A 15,894-nucleotide genomic window follows, 5' to 3' on the forward strand; every position below is an offset into this window, starting at 1 on the left:
TATATATCTCGAGCAGCGGAAAAAACGGGCAGAATGACTCTGTACATTCTCCGCCTTTTTTACCGATTCCTTTATACACATGTTCTTCTTTTAAGGATATATGCAACAACAACAACAACGGTAGCAAAAGTTATTTTCCCTTTTCAAATCTATGCAATAGAGGCAACAAAACATAATTTTTCTTGGGGGCATCAGTCGGTTATGCGAATGATTCATGATTCTATTCTGTGCTCCGCGGCCGTTCTCACTTTTATAATGTATGCATATGCGTACAACTGATCGACATTACTACTAGTATAGCTATACGGAGCGCCGCGTGCAATGCCTGCCTGTTACCTCTGCCCTGCTTGAAGCGTCGGCCACTTTACTGTCTGCTTTGCCCATCCCGCGTTAGGCGCGGTTCTGCCCAATTAAACCGTGAGAGGGGATGCCTTGCTGGGTCGACGGGCGTTCAATGAATCTAGAAGAACAGTGGAAACAAGCTTGCCGTTGTAAGCAAGCTGTAAAAGCGGCTACGGCGTAGCCGGTCGGTAGCTGCAGAAGCAATTGCACGAAGTACCTATCACGTTGCCGTCTTTGCTGAAAAAAGTTGGACTACCTACGCATCCACTTACCAATGTCCTCTACAGCGTTTTGCATAAAGGTCCTTTTTCCTCTCCCCTCATAACCGCGATATAGCACCTGCAGACGTTGAGATACCCCCAATACATAGGGGGCCAGGGAATGGGCAGAGCGAACATTGGATGTGCGTGGGAGGACGATGAGGGGGTGGTGTATGAAGCAGTCTGTTGAACACTAGCTATGAGCTATGTCGACAACGACGGCAAAAGCAGCAATGGTTATGAGGGGCGGTACCTATGACAAGAGAGCTCTCGGCGCTGAACCACTAGGTGAACTGCTCATCAATCTCGCATGAGTCCCATGCCTTTTTCTTTCTACAGGCTATGTTCATTTTCTGCTGCAGAGACCAAGGGTTCCCACAGTTGCACTAACACTCTGACAGTTGATTCCCTGCCTTCCCTCAGCGCTGTTCCCCACTATCCGACTCTGGTCCCCGCTGCTCATCACTTCTTAATGACGGCGGCGACCGGTGCCGCAGTAGATATCTTTTGTATGCATAAAGCCATTGCCCCGACAAACAGCCAGGGCAGTATACCGAGACAGTGAGAAAGAGTAAGGGAAAGGGGGCAGCTAGGAAGAAAGAGACTGTTTTATCGTCACACCGGTGGCGGCTCCCCTAATCTAAACCTAAGTTTAATGTTCACGTCTATCTGCTACTGCCTACGTGCGGACTTCATATCCGAGCGGATATCACCAGCAAATCATAAACGTTTGATACATGTTCGGTTTTTGTACACGTATGAGTCTGTGCGGTGAAGTACTAACGGTGACGGCACTTTATATACGTACTGTGCAGTATAATTAATTTGGGCCAATCTATTTGCGGTGTCCCTTTCTTAAAAAGTGAACTTTTTAAGAACCTGTTTTCAACTCTCAAAGAAATTAATACAATTGAGTCAGACTATGACTAAACAATAATAATTTGTTTTAATTTCCGATTTGATTCCGCCCTATATCTGATTCAGAATCCTCATATTTAATTTGTTTCTCAAAACAAATTAGATTGAAGCCTACATAACTCTACTACTAATTGAAGTACTTCAACAATATGTGTGGATAAGTTATCGTACGATTGAAATATAATGACTTCTTTAGTTTCTTGAGTGACCTCATGATAATGACATTCAATTTCCGCGATACGGACCCGTCCAAGTTAATTTGTTCTCAACTTTGGGGTTCACAGACTGGGCAGACATTGACTACCGGCCAAACTGCTTTAGTAGACTTGACCTACTCGAGTGTCTACGCGATTGGCATAGATTGTTAGTTGTAGCCGGTCGATTCGGTCACGCATTTCAGCTTTGTTAACGATTATAACGAGGTTTTTGTTTATAGCAATCAAATAATAGATGAGCCTATGGACACGCTGAAGGAGAGGTACAAAGTTTGGTGTGCCACGTCTTATCCTACATGTCAAATATGTGTTCACAGACAGAGGCCCCCTCGGTGAATGTGTAAAATAAATAGAATTTTATGTTTGCATCGGTCAATCTATTCACTTTTGCGCTTATCTCTTTGTCTGCTCGAGTCGTGGAAATCACTTCGCGTCGAGGTTGCGCTCGTCCTTGTGTAACTGAATGGTGTTTTGCGGTGAGGTCCGGTTTTAGACAGGACGAACGGGATCGCCAAGTAAGTACAAGGCTAAACGGGTTGTAAACGTATACATATATTTTTATTTCCGATTTGATTCCGCTCCAACGGCATATTGTTTGTGTAATACTTGAAGCGATTTGCTGCACAAGGAATATTATTGAAAGGTAAAGAGAATTAACTAGGCTAACGGTCCGGACGCGCACAGGTATCATTAAGCAAATTTTTTTTCAAAAAAAGGCAAAAAAGTATTTGCCACTAACACCTCTAAGCAAATTATTCTGAAACCCAGAGCGGACGCCCGGGATGTCCCTCCTGTAGTAAACCCCAACCACCTTGTATAGCGTAGTTTCGTCACAATCATCACTTCAAGTGAATAATGATGAAATGGTTAAAAAGAAAGCAAATTGTGCAAATAAGTTGTATTAAATATACACTTAAAAAAAGATGCGATCTTTGACCTTGTGGTATGAGCCACCCTGAACACATTCCATCCTTGATTACTGGCTTCTTTATTCTTTTGAAGCTCAACTAACGATTGATCACAGATACATAGGGGGAACTTAGGGTTGCCACTTCCCCCAACTATTGCCTACAAGGACCTCCGGTAAATGCAAGCACTTTCCTTAAACACGGTAGATCTAGGCTGCTGATATGTGCATTGAGATATAATAATATAAGAACTCAATTTGTAGATTCTCAGCTTATTTCACTAGCCTATGGATCTTGAGTTGTGACAAAACGTCTATGACGAGCTTTGTAAAGAGGTGCGACGCAGCACCCGCTCGTCTGCTACAAAGTCGTTCAGAGCTGTCATTGTCATCTTTGGCACAGCCGTCGTGACCCGTTATGATCCTTTTTTATTGTAGTATAGCTTTAGCCATCGGCTGTTGAATCGTTGAGCCTATTGAAGCCTTTCTTTATTCTCAGTGCGCTGCCTGTGCGCGTCTTGGGTTTCGCCGTCGACGACACTGCCGCCGTCGCAAGCATACCTTCTCACAATGCAAATTGTGCAAGTCCAATATAATCTATCCGAAGAGCAAATGGCTTGTTGGGTAGAGTGTACCCATATTCACTCCCCCATTTGCCCGGTGTTCTTATTGCTGCTCTTCTATATTGCTTAGAGGGTGCGCCACTTGTGCAGTGCCGTGTGTTGTGTTCCTGGCTTTCCGTACGTTTGCTCCGAAATCCTCATTTCGCATCTTTTGTTCACGCTCAACACCACTACACTCTATTTTGCAGTTCTTTCGTCTGTCCACGCTTAAATTTACGCTACGAGTACCGCCTCCGCCGTCCTCGCTGCCTAAATTGGCAGCCCGTAAACGACGATGTAGCGTGAGGGACAGCAAGGATCGCTCGGTCAGCCAACCAGCGAGAGCCCTCGATATTTACTGGCGACACAACTTAGTATTGTTCTTGGCGCTGAGTGACAGATCGAGCGTTTCTTCGTGTGAATAAAAGGTAGCCGACTGATGCGGCAGACTGGCAGTACCCAGTGAAGTCACCGCTCAGTCTGTTTTCCGCTGATGCCATCGGCGCTATTTACACGACCAGCTGGTTGGATGTTGAAGGCTCTACAACAACAAATACTCGATGAAACACTGACAGTGGATCGTCCCAGGGAAGAACAAGACATACTGCGAAGGGCCGAGGCCGAGCAAGCGGCCGATGGACGGAGCCATTTATAGAGCTGTAAATTCTATACAGCAGAGTGCAAAGACGATTCGCGTCGCCGGTTCACCTCCCGAAAGCCCCGTATTCTGCTGTACAGCGGTGGCAGTTTCGGCAGAGGCAGAGGGACTGCCGTCGCTATTGTTGTTAGCGGCCATAGCAGTAGCGGTGACGGCAGAAGCAGCAGCTATCACAACCCACTAAGGGCTGCAGCTACCTTCGCCGCCAACGAAAGAAGCGACAATTGTTTATAGTCTTGACTATTCGACTGCTGCCTGGCGGTTGAGTGCTAAGGGCATTAGAGCTGGGCACTTCTATGCCCCCTTACTCTCCTCATGCAATATCCAACTTCCTCGTCTGTGAACTCCTGCACATGAACTCGCGTGAGCAATCTGTGCATCGGTGATGCGCATGCGATTGAGGGCATGAATTTGTAGCATGTCCAACGATGAGCACGCCATTGATTGCACGTCGTCGTCACTTCCGACAGCTGCTATCGCGGTCCTTCTGGTTGAGCCGCTGTATCTCGCGGGCAGTATATTCTAACTGTTCCTGCTTTAATCTAGCAACACACTATATTGGGGTGGATGGCTGTTAGATTCAGCGGTCTGTACATCCTCTTGATGGTGAAGCCTGCGCTGGAAAGTGCGGGGTCAAGAAGTGTTTGAAACCACGAAAAGGATAGCTCGCACCATTGTTGTTATTCTACCATAAAAAGATAAATATATATTGTGTTATATCATAAAAGCATCGTTAGATGACCTACACGTATAAAGGTGCTCGACCACTCGTCTAAGCGTGTACGATCTACGCTAATATAACCTGTATATGTATTATTACTCATGCGTCGCTCACTGAGTAAATAGATCTGGATCGCTCACGCGGAGCTGAAAAGTTCATGTTCTAGTTGTGAACCTCATGACCGCCCGCATGTTTTTCGTCTATCTGTATGCATATACATATATGCTCAACACAATATGCATGATTTAGATATTCCTACATTTACATTAGCTCTCTAGATCTCGATCGATGCAGTTAGGAGTAAGCAGTGACAAAACAGTTTTTTAATTTAACGGCCAACCGGTAATACGTTTGCCTCTCGTACTACACACACGCACGTATTATACTACAGTAGGCTTCCTACCGCTTGGCGCTGACTGTGGTACTCACATCTCTGCGTAGAGGAATCACCCCGTCAGCTCACACTACCGCGAACAACCACTTGTTCTTCATCTCCAACAAAGAGACGCACGGGATACAGCTGTCAGAATCTCAATCCCTTCGAGGACTGAGTAACAAATCAGGTCCTCCAGCGCCTTTCATTGCGACCCCCATTGCTTCAGGCTTAGAACGGTAGCATACGGCACTAGTACAGTGGTCGGAGTCGACAACGGGCAACAAAAATGAATTAATTTAGCGCCATTTGTTACAATGAACAGCACCTCAAGCGAGACTTGCTTTGTTTCATTGTGATACCAGTCCAAGATAGAAGCAGCCTCCACTCTGACTGCGGTCCGAGTGAGCTGCAGCACAACGACGTTTCTTCCTTCTGTTATCCCGTTCCTTCCCACATTCGCTCTTATTTTCTGTATAGACGTGTGACGTGGCCTTATCGAGTACATTAGTCCAAACGTGGTTGGCGAGGTGGCCGTGTAGCCTGCCCTATACCACTGATGCGGCCGTTGGTCCCGGTCATATACCCCCGAGAAAACAGGCCAATGAAGGTTGCTACGGTCAGCTGTTAGCTACCAGCCAAAACACCGTTTTCTTCCCAGGGACTTACCAGTGCGCTCATGCCCCACATGATGATACATCGCTTTGAAGAGGGGCCCAACTTGAGCTATGACCAAGCTTCCGCGACCACATATAGTCGGCTACTGCTCCCCGCGTCATAGAAGTGGTTGTAGCAGCGTAGGGTAAAGCAAAACGGAATGGCCTGCGAACTGTGTCGCTCCGTAATGGATTTCCCGAAATGCTTTCTTTAGTCCCATTGGTATGATAAAAGAAGCCTAGAACTTTTAGTCTGCGCTGCATGCTCTCATAGATTACGAGGAGAAGAGAGCTAGGCCGACCCACATCATTTCGCGTAGCTTCGATCAGAACTGAGGACGTTCAATATACTAAAAAAAGCGCGCAACAGATCCTCCAAAGTAATACTGTTTTGACGAATGAAATATGCCCTTCTCGACCGATCGCCGAATGAAATAAACATGATTAAAACGATTAAAGGGTATGGGCAGAAAAAACATACGTGATGGGCTTGTTTGGAATCGTTTGTGAGTTCTGCGGTTGAATGTACCGTGTCGTGTGCATTGCTAACTCAAAATGTGTTTGGGTACTGTCATCATACTAGGGCATTTTTTTATTCATTGGTGTAACATCCAGTGTGGAGCAAACTAAAATTATTGTTTATTGGCGGATCATGTAGTGTGCAACAGATGTTACCATGAGGTACGATAATTGCTTTCTGCTGAATCGCTTAGATACGACCGTACACTGTACATTTCGTGTTTTGTCGAATTCGTCTGCTAACATATACTTCATTCTCCACTGTGGCATTGCCAGAGGGAGAAACTGATTAGAGAGGACACGGCATCCACTCGCTCGGGTCAAGGCGATGTGTCGCGCAACATCCCGCGACTCCCTGCAGATTAGCCCCTGTGGTTCCATCTCTTTGAGCCTTGAGTTCTCATAATGGGTGTATGTCAGGCAGACAGCCATATGCAGTCCGTATATCGCATATACAGTTTACTGCTGTGAGAAGATGGGACGGGGTGAAGCTCTCTTTGATGCTTGGCGTACCTAGCATAAGTACAAGTGCAACATAACAGTGCTAACCGGGACCTCGCAGCCTACCGGTTCACTGGCCTAGACGCAAGTGTTACACAACATCTCTCATTGATATGCACATTTTAAGGGCAGGAACAAGCATAGCCTGTTCTCAGCTAACTCGGCTTGCGTGAAGACCGGCGCCGTGCCGATATCGCGCACCAACCAACATTTCTTCTTCGCGGGTAGACTGGCGTACAGAACGAAAGCGCTTCTAGGTACCAAGTATCTTGACCCTCCCAAATATTCGCTTCCACAATGAAATTCGATGACGAATGGCAGCACCGAGGTGTACCGTTATTTTACATGAGTCCGCTGCCGCACTACTTTCGTGCGCAGAATCTATTGACCTGTACGGACCTTCTGGACGAAGAAATAACCTTTTTGCGTAATTTCGTGAGTATATGCGCCTTTTAATGCGTATTTATGCGCTACGAACTGAGCGACAAATGTAAGTGTAAGATAGTTTTAAGTAATGGTGACAAAATCGCTCCAGGGCTCCCCTCGGTTTACGTCTGCTGGTACAGAACGACTTTATTGCCGTTAGTCGTCCCATCTATATAGTCATCGGATCAGGAAGCTATAGTGGATTGGTTAGGCGGCCTCTTTTGTGCCGCAACAACAATAATACAAGTCAGAGAAGCCAAAGGCCGCAACGGGAAGTTGCCCTTGCTGTTAGGTCAGTTGGGAACTAAGTCGCTTTTTCTGAGCAAGGGATGGATGAGATGCGGGTAATTGGACTTTGCCCCCTTCGTCCTCTATACTTGCTTGTGTTTACATTGTGGTTATTGGCCAGAAGTAGCTCTTCGTCTACCCTTCGTTCTTCTTTTTTTCGTTGGTCTGTCGAACAGTCAGCGACAAAAGGCCATTGTGCTGGTAGGCCTGTGGTTTGCGTGCCAGTGACAGTCCAATGATTAGTGCACAACGGGCTTCCTTTTTGTTGTCTCACAAGCACACTTCACGTCTCACACAAATAGGCAACCATCATTGGAGTGTCGTCAGCTGTGTTAGTTGACCGAAACATTTACCTCAAGGAAGGCACATGCAAAAAGGATTCCAGTAAGAAATAGGTTTATATTTGCCACCATTTACATTCTCTTGCGCACCGCGCGAAGGCTCCGCCGTCTCCTGTTTCCTTACGCAAAAGAATTCGTAAAAGAGCTCGTTTTGCGTTGTCACTGCCCCGCGTGCTGTTTCTCCTCCTGCTCCTATGAATCGATTAGTGATTTTCTTTTACAACAAGACACAGTTATTCTTGTCCGATGACAAACGTGAGCCATTAAGGCGAGCAGAGGTAAACGGACGGAAAAAAGACAGCTAAACGTAGTTGCCCGAGCCACCCTTCCCTTTCTGTCTTTCTCCCGTTCTCGGAACACTTAGGGAAGCAGGATGAACAAGAGGACTCCAGACAAAAAGAGAAGTTGGAAAAAGAAATGGGGTAGTCTATCGTTTAGTGCCGACCGCCATCTGCTGGCCGTTCTTCTACTCCTTCGTTGTCTCTTGCTTCTTTTTGCTGTTTGCGGTTGACTATCCGGGATCGCGTGATACTTTCGAATTCATCAAATAATATCTACGCTGTATCTTCTTCGTTCGAAAACGCTGCCGCGGCCACAGGGCCCGGTCACTGCGAACGCGGTTACTGAATAGAGGCAAACGAGAGGTTAAAAGGTTAAAATAGATGGAGAGACAAATAGAAACGGTGGACTGTTTCACTACATAAAAATAAGTGGAGAAAAGGGACTACCTAACAGAAAAAGCGCTAGGACCGTTTCACTAGAAATTTTGTAATTGAAGACAGCTTACCACTTGGAAGTTTCGGCCTGTTTGGGTGAAGTCAACGTCGTCACTTACAACACGATCCCGGATGAGTAAGCAAAAATAAGAAAAAAACAGTTCTAATTTGCTGTTGTCATTAATTACTATATTGATTGTCACGTTTACAAAGACATATAACACTCTGCTCTTTTTCACGGAAGGAAAACTTATTTGAAGATGCGATTTATACAGTCGCACCATATTTTTTGTATAAGCAATAAAGTAGTTCTTTAAGAGCTTTTTAAGCATAGAAAGATGAGATCGTTTAATGCACCTTAGATATATATACGTTAAGTCTAACGTCCAACACTTCTATCTTCTGCTCGATTTCAGATGCACTCCTCGCTTGGGAGGAGTTATCGCGGCTCGCCAGTGTCGAGTCGCCCTCCATCGCAGGGCTCCAGTCCGTCGCGGCCACCGAGTCCAGAACCTCCTGCACCTGACGAACCGGACTCGTTTCGGCCATGGACTCTCGTCGTGGCCGCAATTGCCGGGTTTGTCTATTTAACTACGCTTCCTGGAGATATGGTCTACGATGATGTGGTCGCTGTAAAGGAGAACACGGACGTGCGTTCGTACACGCCGCTAGTGAACGTGTTCAAGAACGACTTCTGGGGCACACCCATCTATAAGGTACGCAAGTACTAGCGATATGTAGTAGTAACGGATAATAAGAAGCTTGACTTTTTGTCCGGCTGCCTTACCCTTTCACAACTAGATAGACGGTCAGGCAGGCCTTGGTAGCACGCGCACGCTTGGGTCTGAATGTAGCCCCCTCCCTTCTCCCACCTGACGTCAAGCTTAAAGCAACCTACAGTCAGATCCGTTCTCCCCAGCAAGGTGTTTCTTGTCTCTCCTGCGAGTCGTTCGTTCAGTGGAGCTCAAAGAATTCAATCGCAGATCCACTTGACGAGCGGCGGCCTCACTTCTCGACTCTGTACCCTCCCACCGGCTTCATTGCCTACTATGTGCTGGAACAGCCAAACCACATGAAACTGAGCCTAGACCCGAACCTGTGCCAATCATGTCTGAGCTGTAAAACGTTTTCATCAAGTTGTTATTCTTCTATCAGCTAGCTCGTCGAATGGGCTAGCTTCTAGACGAGTACGAATATGTCTTCTTAAGCGGGTTGTCCATGCACGACCGACCGGTTGGCCATAATTCAATCTAACGGCCTAAACAGCATTCAGATCTGAGTGTCTGGCTAACCTTAACTGCTATACGGCTTGACCCTCACTTTGGTCCTTCCTGTTCACTAGATTCGATCAATTGGAATTCAAGGAAAGAACGGATAGCAGCAAAATTTAAATTGGGGCAGTTTCATCACCGTCGCAGCAGTAACGGAATACGCGTGACACTGCGCTTCTCCCTGATCCCGATCGGAAATCAAAGGCTTGAAGGATATGTCTTATGACTCTTCTTTTTTTTCTTACACGTCCTTCGACATTCGTGTACGATCGAAACGCGCCGAAACACTCTTCGCCTCCCGCGAAGTCATTTCGCCATCGCCCACTATCGCCACTACTGCCGCCGCCACCGGTTGGCGTCGGGTCTGGTGCAGTCCGACCCGATCAGTTCACTAGGCTGAAAGCAAGCAGGCCGCTCTTTCGGCCAGACGGTTGTGGCTGAGCCTGCCGTTTACAACTACCATAAATCAATTTTGCTTTCATTACCTCTCTTTCTTTAGCTTTTTCTTTCCGTCACCTAGCTAACTCGACAGCGGGGTACGCGACACGGTAAGGCGAGAACGAGATTAAGAACCAACCAATCTTGTCGGTTACCAAGGACGCCCGACAATTTTCGTCGACTTTTGCCGGGTGAATAGGCCTAGGCCGGTACTGGCAAGAAACACCAACTGCAGTTCTATGACAGAACTAGGTGGCTTGCAACCTTTCCTCATTCGGCCTTCAGTCCTCACCTTAACCAACGATCAAGGGCATCGAACGTTTGAATAAAGCCCCGAAACTAACTCAAACGTGTTATAACACTATGGTGTTCCTTCATTTGGGATTCGAGATATAAATGTAGCATCATGTACGTCTGCGTAAATAAGCAGCTCCATTAAGTGCGAGATGGGAACTAGAATTTTCTTAAAAGAAGTTCCTATTGAGATGGAGGCGACGTAAGTAGTGCACACAGCGAACAGAACAAACCGCCCGTAATGTCATAGACGTTATAAAGGTGCGCGCAGGAATGGTACAGCCCTGGCAATCTTTCGGTTCTCACACGGCCACTCGCCGAGTTCGAAGCAGCATTAGGCATAGTTCTCTCACAGCTGCTGAACTTGCAGTTTATAAAAGTCAAGATGATTTTGGCCAAATGCACCGTAAGGTGGGGTTTTCAAAGCGCGCATTTGAAATCATGTATTGACCGCACAGCTTTTTATGGTGACTCCAAAATAGAAAGTCCGCCAGCCTAGCAGACCAGTAAATTCAGTACGAAGAATCAAGTGAATCTGCTTCTTCTGTGCTTAGATAGATAGATTGAATAGGTTCAAGACTCAATCGGCCAGATCCAACTTGACCGTTCTACAGGCCTGGCTATGCTGCTTTCACATGGAAAGCGGGGTTAAGCGAAATCAATATCATGAATGAATGGACCAGCGCTAACGCACTACCCCGCTTCCCTTTCGCGCCAAGCACATACTTTGGGGCTATGGCATATCATCTCATTTCGAAGTAACGCCTCTGCCAGATTCATATAATACAACGATATCTTTAGCTGAATCCACCTCAAGTTAGTGATCAGACGAGATCATACCCAAAAAGGACTAAACGACTAATGATGAAGTCATAATTTACTGTATCTTAGCAAGCGTTATTTACTTACCTGATCGTCTCCACGCTGAAAAAACTTACAACGTTGTCAGCTATCATATCATTTGACGACTCTGAAAAGTAGATACTGATTTGGCACATTTAATCGGCCACACTTGGACGATCCGTAAAACGAATGGTTACCGAATAGTTCATGCTGGTGTCTGCATACTGGCCTAGATGCACGTTCTCTAATACGATTAACCAGTGCGGTTCGCAAGCGCAAAGCGGATTTAATTCCGAACCAGGGGCTAGCACGTTTAGATGTTGTTAGTTTAAGCGCGTTCTCTCACTCCAAACAAATAGAGAAGACTTTAGAAGAGGATTTCTGGCAAGCCATCAATTGTTTTTGGTTTTGTCGCTTCCGTTTCCCTTTCCTGCTTGTAGTAGATGTTCCTGAATGCGTTCTATGGTTCTTGACTCACTTTCCCTTTTTAGTTTTCTTTCTCTCATTGATGCTCCGTTCACTTGTTTGCCACAACCGCTGGGCAGCTCTATCGTCTTTCCTGTCGTGGCAAGATCCCTTTTACCTTGGACAGAAGCCATTCCCTCTATTCCGGTGGCAACGTCACTAGGCAAAAAGGCCACAGAGAATCCCCATCGGTTGCGTGCGATGCACGTGGGGCCTTCAGAGTATCCAGGGGAGTGCACTCCCTACTTGTTCTCCCTTCCGGGCCTTGGCCGGTGTAGCAGCAGACAGAACCTTGTTTATTGTTATCGCTACTGCTTCTGCTTTTGCTACGTCTGCTTCTCGTTTGTTCTGCCTGCTCCTCATGCCAGAGTGGGTAGCAGCTAGGCCGAAACGTGTGTCCTCCCGTAACTGGCAATTACATCGCTATTAGCACCCTACAACATTGCGTTACGCAAGACAAAGCGGTAAACCAGGCTGACGGAAGCGAAGCCCTGCACTGCTGCTGGCCCCTTCTAATTGGCGCCTAACGCGACCCTCGTGTCAACCGTTTTCGACAAGGAACTGAGAAGTTTCGCGTCTGCATGCATCGGTTCAGGATCTGATAAACTTCCTCAGTAATACGAAAAGCAAGAAGGGATAAAGACATACACCGGCACTGCCACATACTAACAGCGTTCCAATGGATAGAGTGGTAGTCGCAGTGGTACCATCATGCACCAACTGAATCAAGCACGGCTGCTTGTGCTGGAGGCTCTGTAAACCGCGTTGTATGCCAACAAGGTCAAAAGTAACTATTTTGGAATGCAATTTGACTAATGCCGAATCAGGTTATCGAACACGTTCGTAAGGTCAATTTTATGGCCGCTTTTTAATACTCATTGTTTTGCTTTCGTAGCATACTAAAATCATGTGTCAGAATCATCAGACTTAAGCAAGAGTGAAATGTACCACTATATACAGTCTTTTAATCATATTTCGTGGAACAACGTCGCGCTACAGTGCTTAAGCAATATGTCTACGAATTGACAGATGAGTCTTGCAAGCCTAGTTGGCTAATTTGTATGAGCGAACTGTCAAAGCAAAGGTGTTGCGAGATGAGGACTTATCGGAAAACCGAAAGATGTATCCAAAGGCGAAAAAGCTAAGGGGGAAGATGAAACGAAATTGTAGACAAGTTCATACGATTTCTCAGGAAGCATTTCGTTAGCGTCACCGCCTGACTGCAACGACGCTGAAGCAAACACACAGAGATGAAGCGCAGGGTCCCTGTTGTCATCTGCAAACACAGATAAACTCTCTTCGATTCCTTGCGATCATATCCTGTCTTTGGCGATCTATAGAAAAAAACAGGTCGTTGTTATAATACCGTTAACTCAAACATGGGGAGAATCGCCGCCAGAAGAGACAGAATTTGTGCGAAGGCATACACAGTTTCCTTCGAGATACGAAGCTCTTTCCCGCAATTTAGAACCAATGCTCTCCTCTATGGAAGAATGCGATTTGAGTAGAGTATGCCTAGTACCTCACTTTTAGCGGTACGAAGTTTTTTACGTGTTTACATCACATTATTGGCCGCGAGTTTTTTCCACGAGAGAGTCTATGAAGACGAAATCAAGTAGATGTGTTGATATGATCTCTGATTATATGCCAGGATTAAGCGCAATTTTAATCATGATACAGGTAGCAGGTATATAAGAGTAAATTGTAAACATCATTAAGTAACACCTGTTTCAGATGGTTGAGCGTGATGCTTTACCTATAGTCTGCCGCGTTAGTAGCCGAAAAATAGAAAATCATTGCTATAGATAATGACAGTAATTACTATTAACGTATATAACATGATACCGGCATAGTTTCGAAATGATATATAGTACCGTGCTACTAGGCTACTATGCTACCGTGCCGTTGATCACTCTCAATTCAAGGCGCTAAAACTAGAAAGTTTTCAGCACAACGATGGATTTCGACCAAATACACCATAAATGACAGTAATAATAATGATAATGTTAATTTTCTTCGTGTCGTTTCCAGGAGCAAAGTCATAAGTCGTACCGGCCATTGACGACGCTGTCATTTCGTGCCAACTTTGCTATTGACGGTCTGCGACCCATAGGTTATCATGCCGTCAACGTAATTCTGCACGCCGCCGTGAGCGTGCTGTTCTTACGTCTGTGTGGCCTACTTGTTAATGCGCGTACAGCCCGTGTAGCCTCACTGCTGTTTGCTGTACACCCGCTTCACTCCGAAGCGGTACGTGTGAATAAAAAAGCACTATTAATCATCACGGCTGATATTAGTACTATATTCTACAAGGCATAATAAACTAATTGCTCGCACACAGTTGATAGTACTTGGAATAATGATTGCTAGGGAAATGCACCGGATGCAGAATATTATGAAAATACCATGGTATCTTCCTATCATAAAAAACAATCGTTGCCAGTACATGTAATTTATGCTTGTAATGTATAAAGCAAAAAAAAAAAGAAATTGTTATTACCCGGAAGGGGTATTTATAAATACTCGAATGATGTTTGTTATAAACGAAGTAGCGAGTGTCTGACAATCCGAACAAGGGGAAGATGCTTGCATTTAAATAACGCCAACGTACCAAAGTCAGAACGTTTTCAGTGGACGATTAGAGCTAGCGTTTTCTCTGAAGCCAATCAAGGTAATCGGAGCTCGCAATTTCTGAGGCATTTCGAGTACTTAATGTATGTCAGCAACTCGAAAAGTCGTATCGATTCCGTAGGTAGTGCATGTACTAATGGTATTGATTATGTTATGCAGATGTGTTTTACCAAATCTTCTATTGCATTATCTGTATAATGCGTTAATCAGTATGAGTAATAATGACCTTTTCGAAAAGTCAGCCGAATCAGTGGTAGAATGTTGGTGGTTGTTGTCCTTGGTCCAGGCATTGATAGTTAGGTTATATAACCCGTATACTGTTTTTGGACAAACTTGAATATGAGGCCGAGGATGACCGCTTCCGACGTACTCTACTTTTGTGACCGACAAATCCACCAATTTGCTTCGGTGGGCTCTACATCCACGATACAACATGTAAGCGACTATGAAGTGAAAAGGTTGTCTTTTTCCTTTCCTTAGATTCTCACATATTCGCTAACATCGAAGAATTGTACGTTACCCAACTGATCCTCAAAAAAAATATATATACGCAAAACAATAAAAAAACTACTATGTGCCTGTACGTATTTGTGTGCTCATTGACATTCTTCTAATGAAGTGCTTGAAGGCGCAAATTGGACACTTACATTAGCTTTACGTTGAACATGTACACTTCAAACCTGGCAGTATTAAAAATGACGGACGAGAGGTATGCAGGTGATGTTGATTATGAGGCTGAGAACGACTTTGATGATCTTAATAGGTTTTTTTGCTCTGGTTATCAGTTGGGTATCAGGCAGCTTTCGCCTTACCTTCCTTCTCATAGTTTATTGTACTACATCATGTTAGAGGGAGACAAGTGGCTCGTTAGGGGAATGAACAAACCAGCCGACCATGGCAAGGCACAGTCGACTAAACCTTATTGCAGCTTTAGCGACAACAACAATAACAACAACAAAAGCAACTGTAGCAGAAAGCGCAACGCAACCGCGAACGACGGCGGCATCAGCAGCACAGATCTTCAATGGCAGCAGTAGTCAGGTAGTGAAGACAAGTAGGCAGCTAGAAATCGTCAGTAGGTGTCGCCACAATGACTGCTGTTGCCGTCGCTGCTCCGGCATTGCCCTGCCGCATGAATTTGGTAGGAAGAACTACTCCAAGTTCTGCCACCGTTACTCTCACCCACAAATTCCTTGTTGCCGCTGCCGCCATCAGGACTCTGGCGAATGAGCACACCTGCTTTACCTCAACAACCCTCAACCACTGTCGGCCTTAACCAGTTTTCTAACTTTACCTAGGCTACCTTATTCCATACCCACCCCATAGGTGCCTTAGTTTATCGCTTTTTTCACTTGACCTGTAGTAGGTGCTAGTGATGTTGTTGCTGCTGTTGTTACTGCAGTAATTGCTCCTTTTGAACCTGCGTCTCCCGTTTCTTTGTTTCGTGTCCCCCACTTTACCGAGGACCTGAATGCTAGCCCCAATCGTCTCAGCCGCCATCATGCAGAC

The 15,894-nt window shown here is 45.6% G+C and overlaps 1 protein-coding gene across 8 annotated transcripts in view; it reads left to right on the top strand.

The window, feature by feature from the left end:
• The window catches only part of LOC111259934 (protein O-mannosyl-transferase TMTC3), a 187,676-nt gene that overhangs the window by 105,704 nt on the left and 66,078 nt on the right, over positions 1-15,894 (top strand). For 5 of the 8 annotated variants that reach the window (XM_022832333.2, XM_086968088.1, XM_086968087.1 and 2 more), the window contains 2 exons: positions 8,860-9,159; positions 13,786-14,004. In XM_022832333.2, the coding sequence (XP_022688068.1) occupies positions 8,860-9,159; positions 13,786-14,004 (519 nt within the window). Of the gene's footprint in view, positions 1-1,142; positions 2,251-7,884; positions 8,580-8,859; positions 9,160-13,785; positions 14,005-15,894 lie in introns of those variants that run through there. The other 3 variants (XM_086968089.1, XM_022832329.2, XM_022832338.2) reach the window with 3 other exon arrangements.

The sequence above is a fragment of the Varroa jacobsoni genome, unplaced genomic scaffold (genome assembly GCF_002532875.2).
Source record: "Varroa jacobsoni isolate VJ856 unplaced genomic scaffold, vjacob_1.0 scaffold_386, whole genome shotgun sequence".
In the NCBI taxonomy this organism is placed as follows: Eukaryota; Metazoa; Arthropoda; class Arachnida; order Mesostigmata; family Varroidae; genus Varroa; species Varroa jacobsoni.